Source organism: Artibeus jamaicensis, unplaced genomic scaffold (assembly GCF_021234435.1).
Source record: "Artibeus jamaicensis isolate MK-2021 breed Jamaican fruit bat unplaced genomic scaffold, CSHL_Jam_final scaffold_2172, whole genome shotgun sequence".
NCBI lineage: Eukaryota > Metazoa > Chordata > Mammalia > Chiroptera > Phyllostomidae > Artibeus > Artibeus jamaicensis.
This window is the reverse complement of record NW_026522031.1, coordinates 3367460-3392256: the sequence shown is the minus strand read 5'-3', so window position 1 is coordinate 3392256 and position 24797 is coordinate 3367460. Positions and strand designations below refer to the sequence as shown.

Here is a 24797-nt window from a genome sequence, read left to right as displayed (position 1 = left end):
GCCATGGAGGAGCCCTGAGGAATGGCTCTGCCAGTGGCTTTGGAAGGAAGGGCACAGGTCCCTGTCTCTCCCCTGTGCCACACTGAAGGAATGCCAGAGAAGGCCTGGGGTCCTGAAGGTGAGAAGCCAGAGAGGCGAACTTTGTGGGTGCCTGGGGCACCCACTGTGCATGGCAAAACCAGGGTGGAAAAATGGAGTTGGAGCAAGAACTGACTATGGCACCTGCAAGGCGCCTTTGCACACCTGCGTTCAGGTGATGAAAAACCAAGAAGGCACCTTGACTTGGGGTCAAGGATCATTTACTTCTCCAGGTCAGGCTTACCTGTCTGTTTCTTAAAAGCCCATGGGGGAAGATGAGAAATGTGCAAGGAAAGAAACGCTTGGATAGTAACACTGAGTGGGTTGGGTAATGCGTCTCCTCTCTCTGCCCTGGGAGGACAGCCAGGCAGCAGCCACCTGGGTGGGACTGGCCACACCTGCTTCCTTTGCTTGTACCAATCTTTGTATCCTGGCCTTGAGGAGGCGGCAGTGACAGCCCTGGGCCCGAGGCAGTGGGGGCTTGTGCAAGGCCAGGCCACAGCTGGAGGGGCTGAGGGTGTGTGACCTCCTCACCTGTGCAGTGCTGGACACCTGTGATGGGGGTCTGCTTGTGCGTGGGTGTGTGTATATAAGTGGTCCCTAAAGGGGTGTGCTCTCCTCATCAATGCTTGCTCTCCCCTCCACCCTTCTGCTGAGTTAGATGCTTGCCTAACTCCTTACCAATTAAGCTGTGACTTCAACTATGGGGGGGCTGACACAAGCTTCCTCCCAGAGACACTATCCCTGCCACCACGCCCATCGCCATGGACTACGTTAGCCAGCAGCTGGTTACCTTGGGTTCTGGGCTGACCTCAGGGCCACTTGATTTAACTCTGCCAACTTCCTCATTCCCACTAGTCAGCAAGGGCCCTTTAGGGGCCAGAAGGACAGGTGAATAGTCCCGTTTTCCTTTGATGCCCTGCTGCAGCATTAGCTGATGGTTCCTGACTTGTCTCCCTGATGAGGTTGTATAGTAGTGACGAACTCAGGAAAGCATGTGGGCCACCGAAACTTCCCCAACAGAGGGAGCTGTTGTCGGAATATACTTGCAGTCCCCCTGTTCACCTCTCTTAACCCTCTCGCCTTCTCTGAGTTTCCTCCTCCCTCTCTAGGCCCTGCCTTCTGATTCAGAGATAAGAGGTAAGGGAGAGAGACAGACATATCAAAGCCCGTGGCTACCTAAAGGTGACCTTGGACCCTGTCCTTTGAGATGCTCTCCTGTTCTGGGTCAGATCTAGCCCCTCCTTTCCCTGCCTAAACCAGATCTGAAGGGGACACCTGCCAATTGTTCCTTCTTATCCCTGGCACAAGTCTCTACCTCTTCATCTTCTCTCTTCCTCCATTGGTGAAGCTCTTGGGCAAAGAAGAGACCATTCCCAGGCCCCACAGCCTCTGTTCTAGACCCTCCAGGTCTCAGGTCAGTGATCACCCCCTGCCTTTGGGTACCAGGCCAGCCAGCACGGGGCTCAGGACGGGAGAGTGGGAAGGCGTGGCTGCAGCCAGCCACAGGTGGCTTTCAGCACACACTCACCACACCTTCCCCTTAACCCCAGATGCTGCTCACTTCCCACCCTTGCAGGCCCATTAATCTCTCAAGGACAGAAGCCATTGTCTCTGTGCGTGGGCTGGGGATGGACAAATACCCTTCCACCTCCCAGGACACACACATACTTCCCTGTCAGCTTCCCTTGTCCCTCTGTCACCTCCTGGGCCTCACTTGCACCCAGACCCACTTTTGCCTTTGAGGCCTAGGCAAGGAAATGCACCCACTAAGTAGCTTGCAATGTCCTTGGCACAGGTCAAGCTCCACAGAACACGATTCAACATATCCTCCATGCCAGGGACTGCAATGGGGGAAAGAAGGATGCATTGTGGTTTCGACTCCATCTCTGCCTCTGAGGCTCTGCAAGTGAGGGAGATGGGCAGGTAGTTTCCATGGTAATGCAGTGCTATCTTGTAAGCAAAGGCTGTGGACATAGAGACAAGGGAGCTTGGGGGAGACCAGCAGAGAGGAGACAAAGCTCTGGCTGGGTGAGGATGGGCACAGGGGGAAGAAAAGAGAATGTTTGAGCTGAGTTTCAAGAGATGAGCTGGAGTTTATATACCAGATACTTTCTGGGAGGCATCTTCCTAAGTCAAGCTGGGACCAACGGTGTGGGAAAATGCCATAGACCCTACTTCCTCCCTAATCACCTCCACGGCGAACAAGAGCTGGAGTTCAACGGTCTCTTTGGCAGGATAGGGGCCAAGGACCGGGGAATGAATGATGCAGAAGCCCACTCTGTACAGGGGGTAACAGCCTGAGGTTGGGTCTGCTCCAGTCCCCAGCAGGGACTTATGCCCTGGTCATTGAAAGACCTTCAAGGCCCCAAAACAGCAGCAGAAGAGAAGACCCAAGCAATAAAAACAGAGACTCTCCCTGTGCACCTGCCGTGGGTCCAGGTGCCTCCCACACCTGGCTCATCAGATTCTCACCCCCAGCTGTGGCTGTTCCACTTTTCCAGACAGGCAGCTGAGGCCCAGAGAGGGGGAGGGCCTGACATGAGGTCAAGTGACTAATACTGTGCTCATGCTGTAGACGGAAAACTGGGGATCTGAGAGGTAGGCTCCTCTGCCCAAGACCTCTCAACAGGCAGCGAACAGTTTGACTTTGTACCTGAATTGGTCTGTCCTCAAACCTCGGCTCCTTCCACAACTATATTCGGGGCCTTGACGACAAAACAACTCCAAAGTCTCCATCAGAAAGTTAGTTTTCTGGATGTGTTCAATTTCAAACACTCCCACTCAAGCAAGGATAAACAAAGCAAATGACTCGCATTCATGTGACTCTGCACGATGGATAAAGTCTTCTCATGTCCCTTATCTTTAGTCCTAACAGCAACCCTGTGGAGTAAATAGGGCAGGGTGACTCTTCCATACACATGGAGGCTGATTCTTGGAGAGATTGTGTGACTGAAGTCACGCATCTCATTGGTGCCGGACTGGACAACAACCCAGGGCTTCTGGACTCCTGGAGAGAACTGTCCCTACCATTGCTCCTTCACCTGCCTGTAAGGACAGCTGGACAAATCCTGACCCAGGTAAGTGGGGTGCTACTCTCTACATCAAGTCTTTAGCAAGGACCAACGCAAAAGGCAGCACTTGGAGACAGATACCTTGGTGTGGTGCTAGCTAGCTCCCGGGCACCTGCACACCTCTGACGGCAAACATTTTAGGACATCCATCAGCCACCTTCAAGGATTCCACAGGGATTTCACAGGATCCACCTCAGAATCCCACACTGGCACCTTCCTTGTAGACTGCGCGCCTGCGCTCTGGAGCCTCCATTTGCACTCTGTTCTGCCTGCGAGGGTTTTAGGCCGAGCCCTGACAGCTGCCTAAGGAATCCTGGACTTCCCTGTAGCTTGGGGCCACATCTAAGGCCCTCTTGTTGTTGGGAACTTCAGACAGGCCAGGAGGACAGGGCGGAGTCAGGGAGGGGAGCCTGGGGCCTTCGTCTTGGCCCCAGAACACAGTATGTGGTGATGCACTGGTTTCTCAGGGCCAGCGAGCAGATCCCTATCAGAAGATCACAGGGAGCGCAATCGTGGAATGCCCTGCCGGTACCAGCCAAAATACACCTGACAGCTACACTCCCACCTGCACAGGGCTCCATGCATGGGGTCACCGTGTCCGGGGAGGTGGGACAGGTACGGAATAGCACCTGGTATTTTCTTTCTCTCCTAGTGTTTGTGACTATAGTGGCTGCCCAGGGACCTTCTGCTCTTCTTGCCTAGGTAGGCCTAGAATTGCCCAATAGCTACCTGGAGAACGTTCTGTTTGGCTTCAGTCCCTGCCTTGTACCCAGCTGGGCCACCACCTCCTGGCCCCCTGGCTCCTAGCCTCCCCACCCTCTTCTCAACTCCCACCACGCCCTGCTTAGGTATCTGCCACAGAATCCTGGCACCCCAGCCTTGTTCTGCCTTGCAGCCTTGCACCCCGGCCTTGTTCTGCCTTGCGGCCCTGGCTCCCTCCCTGAGGCTGCTCGGTCCAGGGCCAAAGCCACAAGCCTGGCTATGTGGAAAGCAGGCCCAGGGCTGCCTCCCAGATCTGCTTCTCAAGTGTCAGCCTCCTTCTCTGTCCTGCTCCTCGGTGTGCACCCCCCCCCCACGACTGCCTCTCACACCCTGCCTGCTCCCCCTGTCCCCGCTACCAGCACCCCCCCACTACAGTGCACCTTGCCTGCAGTCAGCAAGTGCCCTGACTCTTAGATCAAGTTTACCATTTGCTCAGTTTTTATCACAGAGGTGGCAGGGTGTCGAATTTGAAAGAGTTCTCTTATCACCATGCTGTTGCCTTTTCACTGACTTGGTTGGAGTGGGGAGAAGACCAGAAGAGCAATACAGATGGGGATGCTTGCTGTTAAAATGCTGCCCCAGCTGCTGGAAGAAGCTGGGTTTCCAGTGGGAACCTATGCTTTTGGGAAAAGGTTTCCCTTCCATATGGGGTTTTTAGAGCGATGATCTGATTTGGCATAATGACTAGATTCTGTCTCCTGAGCCACAGCCCTACCTGTTCACTCTGGGCTTAGTGGGCTGAGCCCAGCATCCCACTGCCCGGAGTGGAATGCAGTGGAGTGGGGAAGGACCACACACCTGCTCCCCAGCCCTTTCTCTGGCTGTCCAGAGCTTTCCCTTCTCCTCACCCTGGACGACTAGAGTCCCAGGACCCTGCCACTTTAAGGTTAGGGGGTGACCAGAAGTCTCATGTCTACCTGTAATGCCTGCCCTCTTTCTCTCTCTCCTCTCTGCTTGGTGGAGATCTGCCCCTGTGATTCAGAGACGAAGACAGACAGATTTCACCTGACAGACAAGAGCACTTTCTGCTATGAGATGCTTCTGAGCTCCAGCCTCTGCAGGTGGAAGTTGAAGGCTGGGGTGGAGGAGGGGCTGCCTGTTGAAAGAACCAGGAAAACTTAAGAACTTTAGGGTCCTTATTTTTGCAGGCCAGGACTTTGCCAAGGTCACACAGTGATTTCTTTTCAAAATGGGGTTGGGACACGGGGATTCTGATGGCTCACTGTTGGCTCCCCGCTTTGCCTCTTCCAGAAGCCACGGTTTTCTCCCCATATTTGGAAAGCTCTTTGGCATCTGTGCACATTCCAGTGGCTTCATTCCTGGGTGACTTCTTCAGTGCTTGACATTTAGGAGTTTGGGATCAGGTAAGATGGGGTGAAAGGGGTGGGGGCAGAGGTCCAGCAGAGCAACGGGGTCCAGCTTGGGAAAGAGAAAGGCCCTGGGATCTGCAAGAAAGAGAGAGAAGGACAGGAGGAAGGAAAAGAGGCTCAGGAAGCATGGCCATGGGCTCTGACACCCTCCTGCACGCTGCTCTGTCTCCCTAGGGGCCAACCGGGACTATGGGCCATGGCTCCAGCCTGCAGAGACCTCCAGAGAGAGTTAGGGTCAGGTCGTGGCTGAGTGCAAGTGGGGGCCGCTCCCTCCTGCCCTCCACCCCTTCCCTGTCATCTCCTGAGTGGGGGATTTTGGAAACAAAATGCTCAGAATCATTGAGGTGGTGAGAGAGGGGCTGCAAACCAGGGAGACCTCTGCTGGATCCAGTCATCTTCCCTGCGAAGGTGGGGCAGGCGGGGAGGGTGCTCCCTGACATTCCACATCGCCCACACCTTATCCCCACATGCCCGTCTGTGCCCTTGGGCTCATTCTGCAAGGGTTAAGGGTCCACAGGGACCAATACCTGTGAGTTGTAAGATCTTCAGACTCTTAGGGCAATGCCAGAACACAGACACATGTGCACACACACATCCCTGCTCTAAAGCATTGCTACGACCCACTGATGCATTTCACATAAATTAGAACATATGTCAAATAATACGTACATGCATCCCTGAGAAGGTGGGAGCAGGCTGCAGGGTGCCCTTTGTTCTGCCCTCTCCCCCTGCCCTGTTTCCAATTCAGCTCCTCAACCACCTTTCTCTTGGCTTTCTCCAGTCTTATCAAAATAGCAGGGAGTGTCTGAAGCTTCGGCAGTGTTGCTATGGGGTGAGCACCTAGGTGGGTTCAGGGATGACCGTGGAAGAAATGAGGGCAAAGGCATGGAGCTACAAGTACTGCCAGGGATGAGAAAAGGGACCAAGGTCACATGTGGGGGAGAAGAGCTAGATGGTCGTACAACAACTCAGGTCTCCTGGACCCTGGCTGCGAAAGTGCCCTTGTGTACACAAGGAACCATGTGGGACTTGCAGTCCTTCAGCATCGCGGGATGTTTGAGCTGAAAAGGGCCATGGAGGATTTCAAGCATTAACTGCCATCTAGGTGGCCACAGATCCAGGGGCAACAGTCAGACATGTGAGCAGTCACCTCCCCGCCAGAGTCCCTGGGCAGTGTGGTGATGGGTGCGTATGCACGCGCGCGCGTGTGTGTGTGCGTGTGTGTGTGTGTACACTCACTGCCGATCTGACACCACTCCTGAGAAGGCATCCAGTGTGTGAACCCAGTGACTGGAACAAACTCCAAGCTGAGTGCATGGTGGTGGTGACCTCGTTGCCCTGAGCCAGCTCCGTCATCACAGCCCCATGGCCTGCTGGGCCTGCCCTGCTCATGACAACAGAGCTAAGGGACACCCTCCAAGAGGGCATAGGGAGCAGGGCTGCGTTGACACAGAAAGCTGGGCAGGGAAATGAGGAGGCAGAGGGGAGAGAAAGGAGAGAAGGAAGCCCAGGGTTGCATGGAGAGACCCCTCAGGGCCCTGGGCACACACACCTCATGCCACACACCACAACTGCGTACACCATCCATCACACACCACACGCCCCACACAGCATCCATCACACACCACGTACCTCTCCAAAACAGCATCCATCACATGCCACAACCCCCCGAAACACACCCGACACGCCATACAACCCCACACATGTACCGTATCACACACTTCAACCACACATAGCATCCATACACACACCACACACACCACACACACTCCCAAATAATACATACCAACCACACACATACACACATGATTCACACACGTGCACACCAACCCCACACGTGCTGGCACAAAGCCCAGGATCAAGGGAGCAAACACAGTTGCAGAGAGACAGAGGTGGGGAGAGAGGTAAAATGCGGAAATGTGGGGAAACATAGAGCAAACTGGAAAAGGGACAAGACCAGAAAAAATATGCTTATACTTTTTGCCCTAATTCAGTGGTTCTCAGTGGAGAGTGATTTTGTCCCCAGAGGACATCAGGCAATGTCTATGATTGTCATACCTGAACCAAGGGGCTGCTCCTGTGACCCTGCTTTGCCAAGGCAGCCTGCACGCTTCAGTCCTTTGTTTCAAGGTATCAGTGGTGCCTGGGATGAGAAACAGCACCCCAAATGCACGACTCAGCACCACACAGGCCCCCAGTTTGCCAGTGGCCCGATCCCACGCGTGTGTATACCGACACACACATACACATGACATCTCCCTGATCCCCCTCAGCCCTGCTGGTGTGGCCCTCAGAGAAGGCCAGTCACACTCTGGGTGACCAGCCCCCACCCTGCCCCTCCACTGATTCCTGAGAACCTAACTTTTGCTTAGAGTTCAAGCTCAGCCCAAGGCAGTTACAACCTGTTCAAGAGCCTGTCAACATGAACCCTCCAGCCTTTCCTCCCCCCGTGGCTCCCCAGCTCTTCATTCCCCCAAGGCCGAAGACAGACCCCATGAAGCCAGGGGTATACTGGATAACAGCCACCCCCAGTCGTAGGCTCATCCTCATAGTTAGGGCCATTGAGAGGGACAACGTTTTGCCCAAAGTCATCAAAGTCTTCTTAAAATTGGAGTCTGGGCAAGGAAACTTGAAGGGAGTGTGACGGCACAACTCATCTTCCCATGAGCCCCATTCTCTGTCCCCCCTCATCCCAGGCACCTACAGCCTCCTGGATTTGGACACTTGAGTCTGGAACTGTGGGTTGCCGAACCACCCGAGGCCTCCCCTGTTGGGAGGTGCTGCCCCGGCCTTGGAGTGGTCTGGGGAGCCCTGCCACACTCCTCAAGACAGGAGGAGCTCTAGGACAGCCCCCAACATCCCCTCGGAGCCAGCCAGCAATGTGGCGTTAAGATGTGAGAGGACCCATGTAGGTAGCGTCAACCATCCCGGCACTTCCATCTGTCCAAGCACATGATGTTGGGTCCAATAGGCGAGAGGATGCTGTGGGCAGAAGCTAGTACCTTTGTCCCCAGCCCTCCATGCCCATTTTCAGTCTGCTCTCAATTTCCCACTTGACCTGGTGACCCACACAAAGAAGCACCAGTTGGAGGAAGGAAAGTCTGAAAGGACTGCTTCCTCCAGTCGCCTTCCTCTTCCACATGCAAACACCTCACTGCCTTGTCCTCTCCCCCACCCGGCACTGCACCGGGGTCTTTGGCTGGAGGACAGAGAAGGTGGGTGGGTCGGCAGGCAAACAACAGCTTAATGAGCACAAAGGTCCTAGTTCAAGGTTTGGGTTCTAGTGCCTTCTCCCCTCCCCACCCCAGCCTGAACCCACTGACCCCTGGGTGGGTGGGGAAGGCAGCTAATTGAACTGCACTGTTTGTTCAGGGCACTCAGGTCTGGCCTCGGGCCAACAGGAGGAACAGACTTACTTCTCTTTAGATTCAAGACTGACCCTCCTCCCCCCGCCCACGGAGACACCCCACCCTGCACCTAAGTGTTCTCTGTCTTTGCCGCATCCTCCAGCCCTCTGGATCAGGGACATGTAAAACAAAAGCAGACTCTAAAGCTAGTGACCCCCACATACCTGGGACTCTGACACCCAGGCCCAGGCCATAGGGTCTGTGTCTTGCCTTGGGCCCTCGCAGAAGCCAAGGCCTGTTTCTTTCCAAAGTAGAGGTTGAACTAACTGACCTTCCTGATGGCTCCCAGCTCGTGCTGGTCAGAGTTCTGAATGGTGGGGCTGGGATGGGCTCTGTCATCCTTCATCACTGGGACTGCAGGTCCCTTCTCCTCGCTGCAACTCTGCCTGCCAGCTGGGATGAGGGAGTGTGGTAGGTAGGGCTGAGACAGCAGCTTCACATGGCATCAGGGGACTGAGACTGAATCTGCCCCTGCCAGAGGCAGAGGACCATATGGCCCTGGGTCAGTTACTTTGCCGCTCTGAGCTTTGTTTTTCCTCCCAGTGGTAAAGTGCAGGTAATAATACCTGCTTCCCAGGTGTGATGTAAGCCTACCTGGGACCACTTAGTGAAGTAGCAAGCAGGTGAATAAACTGGAGGTTGCCAGAGGAAGTATTTGTAATACTTGGGCATATGTACACTAAAAACAGTCTTTGTTGTTTATCGAAATTCAAGTTGAACCGGACATCTTCTATTTTATTTGGCACCCTACTGCACACATGTGGTGTGTGGGGGGGGTGTTCTTTAGAGTCCAGAGTAGGGGACTGCAAACTCTGTCCCGGGACCAGGTTCTGCCCCTGCTCCATTTTATGTCTTGGCCTATGAGCTCAGAAGGAATTTTACATCTTTAAAGGGCTGTGAAAAAAAGGAGGAGGAGGAGAAAAAGAAAAAGAATGTGTTAGAGATTGTTTGCCTGGGCTTGCAAAGCCCAAATGTTTGCGTTTACTATCTTGGCCTTTTACAGAAGAGTTTGCTGACCCGGAGTTGGTTTAGGGGTCTAAGGGTTTTGGAGACTTGTGTATCTATTCTGGGACAGGTGAGAGACTAAACTGGGAGAGTGGAGAAAAGCTAAGCCCCCAGCAGGGAAGGGTCTGTAGAGGATGGTGGGGGGCACTGCTAAAGGAAAAGCCCTGTGACAAGGCAGGGCTCACTCACTCGCTCACTTGAGGGGCCCCCAACCCCCAAAAGATCGCCTGACCCCTCCCACCTCTGTCACTGCCTTGAGTCTCTCAAGCTAGCCTGACCCTTTCGGGCCCTTCTATAAAAGGTCAGCAGGTATCCCAAAGTCCAAGGGAAGTTTCTCTAGTCTCTTTGAAGGCCTTCCGTCCCTGGACTGGCCTGGGGGCAGGGAGAGAGACCAGGGTGAAGGAGTTTACGCAAGGCCCCAGGTGGCAGGCAGGTCTGCTGGCCTGTCTCTTTAAATCTCAGGTAATTTGGGAGGAGGGAGGGAGTTCGTCTGCACAGATCCCAGCAGCTCCTGCCAGAGGAGCTCAATGAGGGAGTCTCAGCTCTGCCAAGTGTGACCAACTCGGAGCCTTCTGCAGTCTGGCTGGGGCAGCTTCCCGAGACTCCCGTGGGGGCCAGGGAGGTTGGAGATGGGGCCGCTCCAGGGGGAGGGCAGGCTGGCCCTTGGGGAGACCGATGTGGCCCCAAAATTGAGTCCAGTCGGGGTCTGGTCTCCACCTCAGCCCCACAAGGAGCCGGCTGTGCGAGACATGGGGCTGCCACTGCCCAAGAAGACGGGGCCCATTCTCTGCCTGTGGAGAAAGTTCTGCAGATGGTTCCAGAGACAGGAGTCCTGGGCTCAGAGCCGAGATGAGCAGAACCTGCTGCAGCAGAAGAGGTAAGTCTCCACCTGCTGCCGCCAGCCGCCCCCTCCCCAGGTGTGTCCCTCACCCCTCCTCTCCTTCAGCCTCCCTCCTACCCCTCCTCCCTCTCTGTCTTTGTTCGGCACCTCTGTCTGGGCAGACTGTGCTCCAGGCCTGGCCCTAGGGAGCATTTTGCCTCGAGTCTTGGCCTGCAGGGCCCCAGGACTCCAGGAGGAGGGCTGGTGTGGACACAGTTTCTCACCGTCTTTAAGATCCAAGTCAGTTATGCGGCTTCTTGTGGGTGCAGTTGACCCTTGAACAATGTGGGGGTTAGGGCTGCCGAGGGTATGCACTCAAGAAACTCATGAATAACTGATGTCGGCCCTCCATGTACAAGGATTCTCAGCTGCCAGTTGACCCTTGGACAAGGGGGGTTTCAGCTGCGAGAGTCCATCAAATAGTACTTGTTGTGTGAAATGAACGGGTCCATTGAAAAAATTCACTTATCGGTGGGTCCAATATTTCAAACTCATGTTGTGCAAGGGTTGACTGCATTTTCCTAATGGCCAGACAACTTGCGGGGCCTTGGAAGGACGGTGGCACCACTGAACCTCCACCAGACGGGCGGGTCACAGCTATGCCTTTTATCCCTGGTCCCTGCCCCTAGGATCTCTCTGGCAGAAACACACAGCACACACACACAGGCATGTGAGAATGAATGAATGCAGGAATGAATGAAGCAGGGAGGATCTTTGAATAACCCCAGAAGAAGACCAAATGGGATCATGTGATCATAGTTAGCATTCCTGTGCATTAAATGCCTCGGCTGTTGATGGGAGGGCATGAAGATGAACAGACCTGGGACCCAGCCTGCAATTCATTGCTCTGTGCCGCGGCAGACAGGCACGGAAAACCAGCCAGAATGTACTTAGGACCGGTGCTCGCCCACCATCTCATCCAGGTTGGGGGACCTGACAGGCTCTGGAGTTTGAGCTCTAAAGACATCACACTTGTTGCTTCCAGCCCCTGAAAATTTCCCTGAATGCATCTGATTCTCCCCCACCCCCTCATCCCCGGCAGCTTAGAGTTGGGAGCTGGGAGAAGGGGACAAGACGGAAGCTTGAAGCCACTCCTGTGTGTGGTCTCCTTCCAAAGTCTCTGCAAATCGCCCCCCCCCAGGTGGTGGTACCCCTGAAGGGAGTCCTCCAGTTGGGGGTCCTCCCTCTGGGCCCGACCAGGAGGGAGGAGGCTAAGACGCCACTTGGAGGCCCTGTGGTTTTCCCACTTTAGCTCAAGGATTCTGGGCTGGGCTGAGCCCAGGCTGTTTCAGTCCGGGCTTCCTGTCTTTCACACCACCGCCCACCTCTGACCCCCAGGCCTGGGAGAGTGGGGGCTGAGCACATGTTTGGCTGGTGACGTCTGGAGGCAACAGAATGGTGGTGTTGTTGCGGACTCAGCCACCACGGGTCCCACTCGTCCCCATCCCACTCTCAGGACCCCAGGGCTGGGGCGGCAGACTCGGAGTGCAGGAAGGCCTGGGGTTTTGGGAGGGGTGACGGAAGTTCCGTGTGTGCCCACCTGAGGTGGAGACAGAGTGAAGGACCACAGCCTGGCTGTGCAGGGGGCAGCTTCCACCTGCCTTTTCTGTCTCATTTCTTCTGAAGACCATCTGGGGAGCCTCCTCCTTTGCCTTTGGCTAGAGAGGCCTGATGTTACCACTTGGAGGGATTCCCTCCGGTGACTGATCTCCCTGCCTGATTCTGCAGCCCCCTGGTCCTCTTCTTTCCACACACCGGGAGTCAGGAGTATTAACTGTCCCCTGGGTGGACCCTGAAGTAAGCAGGAAGGGGAGAGGACTGGGCTATGCAGTCACCAGGTAATTAGAAAAAAACAGATAACCATGGACATGAGGACAATATAGTCAGGTCAGGGGGTGCATTGATGCAAGAAAGTAACCAACGATGTTACCAGCACCAATCTTATCTCAGAAGCCCCAGTCTAACAGTGGGAGGGAGGGACTTTACCCCCTGGGAAAGAGGCAGGCCCAGGGAGAGCAAGTAGGGGTGGGAGGGCATAGGAATCTGTGCCAAGGGCTCACAGTGGGATTCAGGGTGGGGTTGGGGGGCACTCCAGGGGGTGGAGCATGGTCCAGTGAGAAGGGAGGGCTTTCCGGCCTCCCTGGGCTGATGGAAAACCCAGGGCTCCTCTCGCCGGGAGGCTTTTCTTGGGTCTCAGTCACGAAACCCGCTCTGGGTAAACACCCAGTGTTGCCATCCAAGCTGAACTCTCCTCTTGCTCCTGTTGCAACTCCCCCCGGGCTCTGAGCCGTCTTTTTTCCTGATGTTCAGCACGCTAAACGTTTATTGAGCAGGGAGTGCTCTGCTGGGTTTGCAGGAACAAGAACAGGGCACCTTCCCTGCTCTCCTGGAGCTCAGGTTCTTGTGGACAAAATGCACCATGTACCTCAACTTGGCGATGCTTGGTGAGCACCCGAAGGTGGGGGTGGACAGTGTCATGGGAGCATGGAGGAGGGTCCTGTGGTGTCTGATTTCAGCCGGTGTGGGCTGTGCTGGGCAGCTTCCGGAGCGGGCCCCTTGCTGCCACCGTCCCCTTCCCCACAGTCTGCAGGAAGGTAAGGAACGCTGCGGGTTCCCCTCTGGTGAGACAGACACCCATAACTCCAGGTGAGCGGACTTGTCTGTGGAAAGCCAGCCCTGGGACTCCCCGCCCCTGTAACTACGTGCACACACGTCTTTGCTGGCACATGGGTCTACCTACACGCATGACGGAGTTGCAGCCCGACTCCAAGTCTACAAATAGCCACTTTCCTGGAAGCTTTGAACCTCATCCCATTGCCAAGAACTTGACCCAGAGGGAGGTGGCCCGCAAGTGGCCAGTGGGTGCCTCCTACCCATACGTGACTGTGGTTTCCTTCATCTGTGGGTCACTGCTCCGCCGGGCTGGCCCTCTCCCTCTGGGAAGAGTCATAAAACTTGAAGAACCACATAATTTAGTGGTGAGCGCCTAAGGCTAGGTTCTTGGTGAAACATTCTACTTTTAACTCTCTGTGTGATCCTCCAGGGAGAAACTGGGCTATTCGGCCTCAGTTTCCTTTTCTCAAAAACGAGAGCATTGTCCAGCTTTTATGGCAGGGCCGGGAGGAGCAAAAGGGATAATGAGCGAGGTGCTGCTTTGGAAGCTGTGAAAGCATGGGAGCCCCATGAGACTCCTGTGATGAACAAACCTCACCATGTATGCAGGCACCTCCATGATAGCAGGAGCTGAGAGGGCTTGGGAACTCCCTCCTGTCAGAGCCATATTTATTCTGGAAATGTACTCTGAGCCGCCGTGTTGTCTGTGCCCTCCCCTTCCCAAAGGACACCCAACCCCTGCGCCCCAGAGGATGCTTATGGCCCAACCAGGGGAACCCACACAGGCCCATACAGCCCCATGTGCAACTTCCAACCCTGTTTCAAACCCTGATGACACTGGGAATGAGGACAGAGTAATGACAACTGGGGCGCTCGTCCCAGCTCTGCCTCTGACATGTTAGGACAAGTCCCCTCAGACTCCAGGCCTGAGGAAGATTTGCACGAGCAGATTACACTAGTTTTCCAGGGACTTCCCTGCTCTAAAATTCTGATTTCACTTCTCCTACAGATATTCCTGGCCTTGTTTCCCAGCGCCCATATATAAAACTTGTGCACCCTGCACATGAGGGTGTGCGCACACACCGGCATGTACAAATCCTCGGGAACGGAGGGGCGGAGCACAGGGTGGTGGGACCTGAGTGGGGGGGAGCGACAGATTCCCACTTGGGGGCCAGAGGGACGCCTGAGGGGGAAGGAGCACCACGGTTGGTTTACAAGTGATGTGCTAAGTTTTCTGCCAGGACTCCCACAGCAAGAGTGGCGCCAGTTTAATATGGAACTCGATTGTTCGATTTGATAAATAATTGTTCAGCAAAAGAAAACATTCTAACTCCTGAAAACACCTTTCCTGTCACAATGTCAGGTTCCCTCTATAATGGCCTGGCGCCCTGAATCAGTGGGTGCTTCAAAGGCTTCACCTTTTTGTTTAATGGTGTGTACGAAAACATGCATGTGTAGGTCATGTCTCGTCCTTTGTAATGTGAGGTATCCTTTTTTACAAAATGGATTAGGAATAATTATACCTTCCCAGTTGGGGGTTTCTCTACCTTGGCACATGATGGGCAGGAAAACCCTTTGTTACGGGAAAGCTGCCTGTGTGAGGTGCTTACCACACCCTCTCCTCTGCCCACCAGAAGCTAGTAGCACCCTTCCCCCAGTTGTAACAACCAGAAATGTCCCCCAACATTGCCAGATTCCTTGGGGGAGGGGCCGGGGATAGGCCCTGTTTGAGAACCAGTGCTCTTTGTAATCAGGGGATTTTGGTAGCAATGCAAAGCCTTCTGCTAAGTAAAGCGAAGCTTTCCCCTGGGAAGGAGAGTGTAATCTAACCATTCAAATAGGGAGCTTCTTCCGTATCTCTCCTCTTCCTGCCCTCAAGAGGCTTCTGGCAGCCTTCTGGTGAAGGTGTAGAGAGTTTGCTCCAGATCTAAACTTCTGCGCTGGGTCACCATCAAAGAAACTACAGGTCCAGGAATCTTTGGGTGGGTCTGCTCTTGCACGGTTTTTTAGGGTGCCCAAGAACAGTCGGTGTTTTGGGGATCCCCCTTACTGCCAGGAATGTGAGCGAGGGCTTTCTCTACTGTCCCCTTGTGGCCCTGTGGTGCTATTGCAAGTAATGGCTCGGTCTGACCCTCTCAGAACCGTCCCCACGCTGCTCCCCTTTTGGCAGGATTCTGGAATTTGCCAACCAGAGGAGGCAGGCCCTCTAAACCCTGTTGGGCTGGCTTGTAAGTGGGGTCTTTAACCAGAGTGTGGTCTGCCTGCGCTCGCCAGATAAAATGGAGGGCATGGAGTTAAATATGATGTTTAGATAAACAATACATTATTATTAGTTTGATTTTAGGGACCACCCCCCAAAAGGAATTATATTCTGGAGGACGGCCCCTTGTAGTACAGGCTTCCCCCACTGGGTAAGTGTTCTAGGAACCCATCTGTGTCAGTGTACCAACTGGTGTTGTTGTGAGAGGCCGCATTAGGCTTCAGTGAGTTTTTGTGAAGGCCCTTGCAACGCATTTGCTCATTTCACAATGGGTAATTTATTAGTGCACCTGCCCACACTGTGCTGAGTGTTCAGCAGTTTTTTTATCAAAAACAGCATGACCCCTGTGCCCCACCCTCCCTATTCACTGGATCTCACCCGAAGCAACTTTTTCATTTCCCCAATGTGGAAAGGGTGAAACAAAAAACAGCAGAAGCACTAAAAGACATCAAAATCAATGAGTTCAAAAACCATTCTGAGCAGTGGAAAAAAAAGTTTCAATAGGTGCATTGCATCAAATGGAGAGTGTACTTTGAAGGTGACTGACATTTAAACATGTAAGAATACATGCACAATGCTTTATAGATCAATTCTGTTCTTTGGGGGCCCCTCCCTTGTAAGTATGACACAAATATTGCATGGGACAGACTTACACTAAAACATCATTTGTTGCGTACCTAGAATTCAAATTGAATGGAGCATCCCATGTTCTTATTGGGTGGCCCTGGCGAGCCTGAGTCAGGCAGCAGCTCCTTGACCTTCCCAGCCCAGTGGTGCCGTCAGCAGAAAGAAGGAAATGAACACACAGAGAATGCCTGCAGGGGATGTTCACTGGCTTCGGAGATGTGGAGGGACCAAAAGGGATATGTATCTTCGGGCCTGTCACCGACTAGCCTGCCCCCTCATGCCCTAGAAGGCAGGGAGCTACAGCAAAGCTGAAACTTGGGTAGTGAGAGCGCTGGGGCCCATCCCCAGCTTTGCCATTCGCCTGTCAGGTGTTTAGTCAAAGCCAGGCGCAAAACTAGAAGGCAATTGGAGGAGGGCAGGGTAAGAATATGGAAGAGAGAAAGTGGCTGATCACTGCCTTCACGTCCCCCTGGAGCAGAGCAAGAGACAGATACCAACCACAACACACATATTCAATGGTGGAAAGGCCAGAGGAGAGTGCCAATGTCCCTGGGGAGGCCATGTGTCCCTCCGTGTGCATAGTGCTGACTCTAGAATATCTATTCAGGAGGGGTTTGGCCAGGTTGTTTGTTGGGAAGATGGTGGTGGCGGTGGTGAAGGGATGTACCGAAAACTTGTTTTGCAGCTGTTTGCATACCAAGCATACTATTTTTTTTTTTTTTACTAAGATTATATGTTTGCTTCAGGTTGGCTTCAGGGTGGCCAATAAAGATAATAAGGAGACAGTAAGACTAAACCACGTTTTGGCACCGTTCCTCACTCATTCTACAGAGAGAGGGGCTGGATCCCTCATGCCGGGCACATATCCTAGGAATGCAGAAGAGACAATTATCGGGGTGGGGGTACATTTCAGGGGTGAGGGGGCGTCAGGACAGTGGTACAGAATGATGTGCTCTGGGGAGGTGATGCCAGTGTGCTGCATGGGATAAGCGTGAGGGTGAAGGAGAGTGTGGAAAAGTGTTGCCCAAAGACTGGAAAGGACCTCTTGGTTCCTTCTCTGAGGATACTTAATGACCCCTGGGGGCTTTGGGGAGCTGTGATTGCATTTGCCATTCAAAGAGAGTATATTAGCGGGCATCCAGCAGGATGGCCTGGAGGTAAACAGGGTGTGGGGAGACCAGTTAGGAGAGGCTTTTGCGAATCTGGGGCTGGAGAATGAAGATGTGAATCAAGAGGGGCAGTCAGGACGAGGAGGTGGGGGTTGACTGGGGAGAGGATGAGTCGAGGGAGAATTGGTGGGGCTGGGGCTGCCTGTGCGGTGTGAGGGGGGTTGAAGCCAGCGTTGTGGGGTGTGCGTCTTGAGCTCTCCCTCCTCCCCCAACCCCCCACTGCCACCCCCAGTGCTGGAATGGGTTTTCTGCCACTACCAGTCCTTGGTATGTCAGCGCCTGTCTGGGTCTCTTTGTCAGTCACGTAACTGGCCATCTCTGGATAAACAGGGTTATTTCATTCACTCCCATAGAGAGATCCCATGGCTCTGGATCAAAAGAGAACATTAAATGAAAGGGGTCCCCTGGGTCTTAGATGAAATAAAACTCAAGAGAGGGTTTGGGGAGTCAGAAGAGAAGATGATTGTTGCTTAGAACAAGTGAGAAACAAAGAGGAAGTAGGAAGAAACTATACCCCAACTTGGGGGCCAGGAAAACACATGCTATTCCTACTGGATGAAGCCCTGGAGATGCTGGTAGAGGGAAGGGAGGTGCCAAGGTCACAGGGTTCTCTGAGAAGTCTGGGAAGAAGAGCACAGAAGAAAATCTGCTGAACTCTCCCTGTTGAATTCCTCCACAAACAAGAGGGAGGGATGGCTGGTACTCCTTGTCCTAGAAAACGAGGCTTATCGTGGAGGGTAATCTCAAGACACTCAGTGAACTCGAATCAGGGTTGCTGCACAGTCAATAGGTCAGGAGGTGAATGAGTGCTTAGGTAAAGCCCCTCCCCTCCATACCTGACTAGCACAGATACATTCATGCGCATTCTGGTGTCTGCACCCGAGGGTAGGAAACCAGTCACTGAGATTTCTGTGAACTCACTGCTCAGGAGAAAAGAGATCAGGCAATGCTTTGCAGCTCAGTGGCCTCACTTCCCTGCACTAGGGACCTTGGGGTTCATTGTCACTGAGCTGCATGTTTGTATAGGATGAAGCGAAGCCATTACCCCTTGCCCCACCACTGGGCATGCTCACGGTTGCCACCTTTCTGACCCCATTCCCTTGTAGGATCTTGGGGTGCCCTCTCCTTCTAGCTGCCAAAGAGAATGATGTCCAGGCTCTCAACAAGCTGCTCAAGTATCAGGCCTGTGACGTGCACCAAAGAGGTAAGGAAGGAGTAGAGCCCTGGGCACCGCTCTCCTCCCAGGTCAGCCCCAGGCGCCTTGGGCACCTACATCACTCTCATCCCCATTCCCCTGCCCATAGAAGCCCCGCACCTTCTCTTTCTGCCCAGGAGCCCTGGGGGAGACAGCGTTGCACATAGCAGCCCTCTATGACAACCTGGAGGCGGCCACGCTGCTGATGGAGGCTGCCCCGGACCTGGTCTCTGAGCCCATGACCTCTGAGCTCTACGAGGGTGAGGAGACAGGGGCCCGGGGTGGAGGGAAGGGAAGGCCTGTTGGATATTTCTAGTCGAGCTTTGATAGATAATTTGGGGAAACCAAAGGGGGAATCCGAGCCCTGCTGCTCTCTGTTCCCTTCACCCTTGTCATCCTCACTGCACCTCATTAGGGCACGACCCCCTGAAATGGAGAGGCCCAGAGAGTGGGAAGAAGTGGGTGGCTGCAGGATCCCCTTGGGACCCTGCCTGGCTCAGGGCCTAGAGTCCCCACCCCCCCAGGCTGCCCTGGTATAGGATCATCTATGGATATGGGCCCCTGCATAATGCTGGACACAGACCCAACGACTGAGGGCTCTCTCTGAACCAGGCCAGACTGCACTGCATGTGGCCATCCTGAACCAGAATGTGAACTTGGTGCGAGCCCTGCTCACCCATGGGGCCAGCATTTCAGCCAGAGCTACAGGCTCAGCTTTCCGCCACAGTCCCCACAACCACGTCTACTTTGGTGAGAGTTAGGGCCAGGCCTTGGGGGAGGGAGGTGAGTGGTGGGCAGGAGAGGAGGGCCCCGTGCCCCATGCCTGGGAGGCTGGTGGTGGGGGCTAGGGTCAGCCCTTGGAGGGCTTAAGGCCATTCCTGCACCATCCCTGCCTCTGGTTCTGCTGACAAGTGTCCCCAAGCCCAGCACCGAGATGTGGGGAGGAACAGGCAGTCCCTGGGAGAATTCACACCCCAGCCTGCACTCATGCTCCAGAGCCCTCTGTGTCCCCAGGGGAGCACCCTCTGTCCTTTGCTGCTTGTGTGGGCAGCGAGGAGCTTGTGCGTCTGCTCATCGAACATGGAGCAAACATCCGGGCCCAGGACTCCCTGGGTAAGCACTGGTAGCAGGAGGCGGGGGGAGCAGAGGGGCTGGGACAGTGAGTCCTGTGGCCACGTGACACCTGTGTCCTTCCCCAGGAAACACAGTGTTGCACATCCTCGTCTTCCAGCCCAACAAGACCTCTGCCTGCCAGATGTACAACCTGCTGCTGTCCTACGACGGGCGTGGAGGCCGCCTGCAGCCCCTGGACCTCGTGCCCAATCACCAGGGCCTCACCCCCTTCAAGCTGGCAGGAGTAGAAGGCAACACTGTGGTGAGGGATGCACCCTCCACCCCACGGTGTCCTACTGACCCCAGTCCCACACTCTTAGTCTTTTGGGAAAGCAGATGTAAGCACACAACCCTGATGCCTAGGTTGCATTTTCAGGTTGCAGTGTTTCTTTCAGGCCCTATGTCCCTTGTCCACTGGTCGATTTCTTGCCCCCTTTCTCTTCCCTGAGGCGCTGGGGGCCAACAGAGTCTAGATCTCACCCTGGAGCAGTAATGCCCACATCTACCTTCCAGGCCACAGGGCTGCAGCCCTCCTGACTCTCTCCTCTTCCCAAGATTTAGAGAGAGCTGTTGGGGGAGCAGAGATCAACCTAGAGGGTCAGCATGAGCACGGGCTCTTCTGGTCCAGCAGTGGTGGGTGGTCATTGAGTGGACAGCGACCACTACTCCTAGTAGTGCTGTCCTCCTGGACCTGCTCCCCACTCCCACCCTGTGACCCTTCCCTTTGCTTGCCCCTCATGCCTCAGTCTTGCCCACCACCTTAGATGTTCCACCACCTGATGCAGAAATGGAAGCACAGCCAGGGGACATTTGGGTTGACCACCTACACCCTCTACGACCTCACAGAGATCGATTCTTCTGGAGATGAGCCATCACTGCTGGAACTTATTGTCAGCACCAAGAAGCGGGAGGTACAGAGTGTTCCGATGGGAGAGCAGCGGGGGAGGGGCACCTGCATCTCTGAGCCACCAGCTCTGTGGTCTCTCTGCTGCAGGCTCGCCAGATCCTGGACCAAACGCCGGTGAAGGAGCTGGTGAGCCTCAAGTGGAAGCGATACGGGCGGCCCTACTTCTGCCTGCTGGGTGCCTTGTACGTGCTCTACATCATCTGCTTCACCATGTGCTGCGTCTACCGCCCCCTGAAGCCCAGGACCGACAACCGCACCCAGCCCCGAGACAACACCCTCCTGCAGCAAAAACTACTGCAGGTGACGCCTGGGACCAGCAGGGCCTGGGGCAGGATTGGCTGTCTGCCCTTTCTCAGACTTGAGTCATGGTCCTGACCTTCAACCCACATTTCCCCCCTCACCCGGGTCTCAAATCCATAGGCACACCCCCAAATACACACACACACACACACACACACACACACAGACACTCATGAGCAGGGTTTGAGACAGCCAAACTACCAGGTTAAAAAGACTTGAACAAAGACTGCCCAGGGGCAGGCAGGGCAGACGCACGAGACCCTGCGTGCCCTGACCATGCTCCTCCCCTCAGGAGGCCTACGTGACCCATCAGGACGCCATCCGACTGGTGGGGGAACTGGTGACGGTCATCGGAGCTGTGATCATCCTGATCGTAGAGGTGCGGCGTGGACTGGGTCCCGGGCGTGGCTGCCTGCCCTGAGGATCCAGCCCAAGCCCCAGCCTAGAGGTGCCTTTGTGTCTGCAGATCCCGGACATCTTCAGGGTGGGGTTCACGCGCTTCTTTGGACACACCATCCTCGGGGGGCCGTTCCATGTCCTCATGTGAGTCTCCTTCCTCATGTGAATTTCATCCCTTCCCTCCTGGATTCCTGACCCCTGGGGAACCCCTGGAGAGCCTGTCCCCTCAGGCCGTGTGTGTGACCCTGAGCACTGAGCTCGAGAAGACTGAACCTGCACTGCCTCAGTCACACTCTTGCTCTTGGGTCCCTGGGATAATCCCAGGCCCCTCTCATCACTCCCTGCCCTCTGCTCTCCCTCCAGCATCACCTATGCCTGCATGGTGCTGGTCACCATGGTGATGAGGCTCACTAACACCAACGGGGAGGTGGTGCCCATGTCCTTCGCCCTGGTGCTGGGCTGGTGCAACGTCATGTACTTCGCCCGAGGATTCCAGATGCTGGGCCCCTTCACCATCATGATCCAGAAGGTCTGTGTCCCCCTACCCCCCCTCCCAAGCTTCCTAGAAAAAAGGCCTAGAGAAGGGACTACAAACATTCCTGTCAAAAGCCACATAATAGATGATGTCTCTTGTGAGCCACATATGGTCTCTGTTGCATATTCTTTTCCTCCTCTTCTTTTTTTCCCCAAGTCTTTAAAAATGTAAAAACTATTCTTAGTTCAAGGGCCATACCGAAATAGACCAAACGGCTCTGGCCTGCAGCCAGTTTGCCAACCCTGACCTGGAGGGTGGAGCCACGAGGGTTTCCAGGTCTGTTCGAGGCTGGGATGGGCAGTGGCTGGGGAGATGAATGTGATCTCCCTCCCCACTGTAGATGATTTTTGGTGACTTGATGCGATTCTGCTGGCTGATGGCTGTGGTCATCCTGGGCTTTACCTCAGGTAAACCACCTGGTTAGGACCGAGGCCATGGGAGGGAGAGGCTGAAGGAGCCTAGACAGCATGGAAGGGCTCAGATAGACTTGGGAAAGGGTGGGAGGAGGCAGAGGTGAGGAACAACAGCGGGGGTGACAGGGAGAGGTGGCTCCTGGGATCAGAAGGATGAGCCGTATGGAAAATAAGGCAACCTAAGAACCTAAAGAACAGAGCGTGAAGGGCTGGGTTGGTGCTGTGGAGATGTGGGAGATGGGCGGCAAAGGGCTGGCTGTGGCATGGTCACCCTCACCATGGTAACTCTCACCCCCTTGGGTGGAGCAGCCTTCTATATCATCTTCCAGACAGAGAACCCCGACGAGCTGGGGCACTTCTACAATTACCCCATGGCCCTGTTCAGCACCTTTGAGATGTTCCTCACCATCATCGATGGCCCTGCCAACTACGACGTGGACCTGCCCTTCATGTACAGCATCACCTACTCTGCCTTCGCCATCATTGCCACCCTGCTCATGCTCAACCTCCTCATTGCCATGATGGGCGACACTCACTGGCGGGTGGCTCATGAGCGGGATGAACTCTGGCGAGCTCAGGTGAGCCCCCTGGTGTCTGGGTGGGCTGGTGCAAGTCCTTTCCTTTGTGCCAGATTCAGAAGCAGGGTATTTTGACTTCACATGTTTGGCCCATTATTGCACAGTGCACAGAATGATACAGAGTGTACAGTAGAACCGGATTAGCAATGCCACTGAGCAAGGCTGGAACAGCTGAAAAGAATTCCTCACAGTTTGCTCAAAAGTGAAAACCTGTCTTTTCTAGAGTTATCAACATGAATTAAATCAAGAATGAAGGTAATGGCATTTCGTAAACTTTGCAACTGAATACAAACTGGAGTATTCCTCTTTCCTTGGCAATATTTCAATCTTCAAAATTTGACCCAGAAAAAGCAGACATGTTAAAAATAATGCTACAAAAACTCCCTTATAGTAGCAGAAATTTCCTTCAGTCAGAGTGTCGTGGTGGGGACAAGAGACCATTAAGAAAAAAATCAAATCATCACTTAAAGATACATGAGAAAAATAATTTATCTCAACAAAAATAATTCCTGCAAAATAAAAATGGAAATCCTGAAAATTGGATGGCATTTAACTGTGCTATGTAGTAAATGGAGCTAAAAAACCAACTAAAAAAAAAAAAAAAAGAACCTTCCTAAACTGGCTAAATGGGATTTGCTCAGGAAAATGCTTTTTCCAGGCAAATGTACTGATGTTAGATGTCTCAGTAGGGTGCTTGCATTTATACACGGCCTATGTGTCTATAGGGTGGAAATATCCTGTAGCTCCGAGGGCCTCTCTCTATTTGCTTTGCTCACCTTCCCCATGGTCCCAGGATTCAGGTCTCTCACCCCTGCAGGACCAGCCAGCCTGGCATCTGCATGGATGTCAGCTCACTGGGCACAGAACTGAGGGGCTCACATCCCACTGACTCACCCACAGAAGGGGGCTGACAGGGATGACACCATCATCCTCAGCTTAGGGGTGCTGTTGGTCCCCTCTGGGAAACCACAGAGTCCCTGACTTTCCGAGCTGCTGCTTAACTGTCCTCCCACTTGCCAGCACCCTCCCATCTCCCTACACTTCAGCTCCATCTACACCCAGCCTCGCTGACTTCCCCTCCTGTCCCCATATGCAGGTTGTGGCCACCACAGTGATGTTGGAGCGGAAGTTGCCTCGCTGCCTGTGGCCTCGCTCTGGGATCTTTGGGGGAGATTATGGGCTGGGGGACCGCTGGTTCTTGCGGTGAGTGACTGTGAGGGGCTGGATGTTCCTGTGATCTCAGGGGTGGACCCTGTGCCCTCCCTAGTCCCAATGGTCTGGCTGCTAAGGGGCTGGTACCCCCTGCCACATTGGCACTGGTGTGCACAGAAGACAAGCAGCTCCAGCCCATTGCCTGTGGACACCTCTCAAGTCCCCTGTCCTCCTCAGGGTGGAAGACAGGCAGGACCTCAACCAGCAGCGAGACCGGCGCTATGTACGGGCCTTCCACAACCGGGGCTCCTACGACTTGGACAAGGACTCAGAAAAATTGCAGCCGCACCGCCCCTCTGGCCACAACCTGTCCCTCCCCACCCCCTCGGTGTCTCGAAGCACCTCCCGGAGCAGCACCAACTGGGAGAAACTTCGGCAAGGGGCCCTGAAGACAGAATTGAAGGGCGTGCTCAACAGAGGTCTGGAAGAGGAGAGCTGGGAATATCAGATCTGAGCGGGTGTTCCCAGCAGTTGCGCTCATGTTCCTGGGAACATTCCAAAACCAAAACCCAAAATACAGAGCAGTCTAACCCCCCAGGTCAAGGGGGAAAGGATTAGATTAGTTAGGAATAGCTGTTCCCAAACCTCTGCTTTTCGCTCAGCTCTGGAGCAAAAGGAAGGCCAGGAGGTGGCTGGCCCCACCTCTTCGGCTTTAATGGAGTCCACTGCACTGTCAGAGCAAAGCACTTTAAAGACAGGCCTGCCACCTCAGCACCCCATCTCCGTCCAGGAGCCCAGGTGGGAGGGGCGAGCCCTGCCTGGTGCTCCGGGGAGTTCTGGGGAGGCTGGTGGAGAGAGGGCATGAGTGAGGGGACAAACACCGCTCTGGGGCGGGGTGGTGCTGGCTGAGTCTTGTCACCTTCTACCTTCCAATAAATGGTTCCCTACTCTGCTCCCCTG

General features: G+C 54.4%; 1 protein-coding gene across 6 annotated transcripts; it reads left to right on the top strand.

The window, feature by feature from the left end:
* The first annotated feature begins 3071 nt into the window (after positions 1 to 3071).
* Positions 3072 to 24774, top strand: TRPV6 (transient receptor potential cation channel subfamily V member 6). Of its 6 annotated transcripts, none has more exons than XM_053656604.1 (17): positions 3072 to 3158; positions 5166 to 5278; positions 10419 to 10573; positions 18352 to 18449; positions 18578 to 18700; positions 19053 to 19190; positions 19455 to 19553; positions 19640 to 19815; positions 20318 to 20464; positions 20548 to 20760; positions 21053 to 21139; positions 21227 to 21303; positions 21523 to 21688; positions 22035 to 22101; positions 22417 to 22685; positions 23782 to 23888; positions 24075 to 24774. In XM_053656604.1, the coding sequence occupies exons 3-17, from the start codon at positions 10446 to 10448 to the stop codon at positions 24349 to 24351; spliced, it is 2172 nt and encodes a 723-aa protein (XP_053512579.1). In that variant the 5' UTR covers positions 3072 to 3158; positions 5166 to 5278; positions 10419 to 10445; the 3' UTR covers positions 24352 to 24774. The 6 variants fall into 6 exon arrangements, with proteins under 6 accessions (XP_053512579.1, XP_037006240.2, XP_053512580.1 ...); XM_037150345.2 differs by lacking the exon at positions 3072 to 3158 and adding an exon at positions 3696 to 3767; XM_053656605.1 differs by lacking the exon at positions 3072 to 3158 and adding an exon at positions 9695 to 9766 and having other exon boundaries at positions 5242 to 5278.
* The last annotated feature ends 23 nt before the right edge of the window (positions 24775 to 24797 follow it).

Bases quoted from the DNA above. Each gene is read 5' to 3' on its own strand.
- TRPV6 (XM_037150343.2), top strand. From the start codon at position 10,326: ATGGGGCCGCTCCAGGGGGAGGGCAGGCTGGCCCTTGGGGAGACCGAT. The intron at 18,701-19,052 runs GTGAGGAGACAG...TCTCTGAACCAG, and splicing joins GACCTCTGAGCTCTACGAGG to GCCAGACTGCACTGCATGTG. The intron at 22,102-22,416 runs GTAAACCACCTG...TGGGTGGAGCAG, and splicing joins CATCCTGGGCTTTACCTCAG to CCTTCTATATCATCTTCCAG.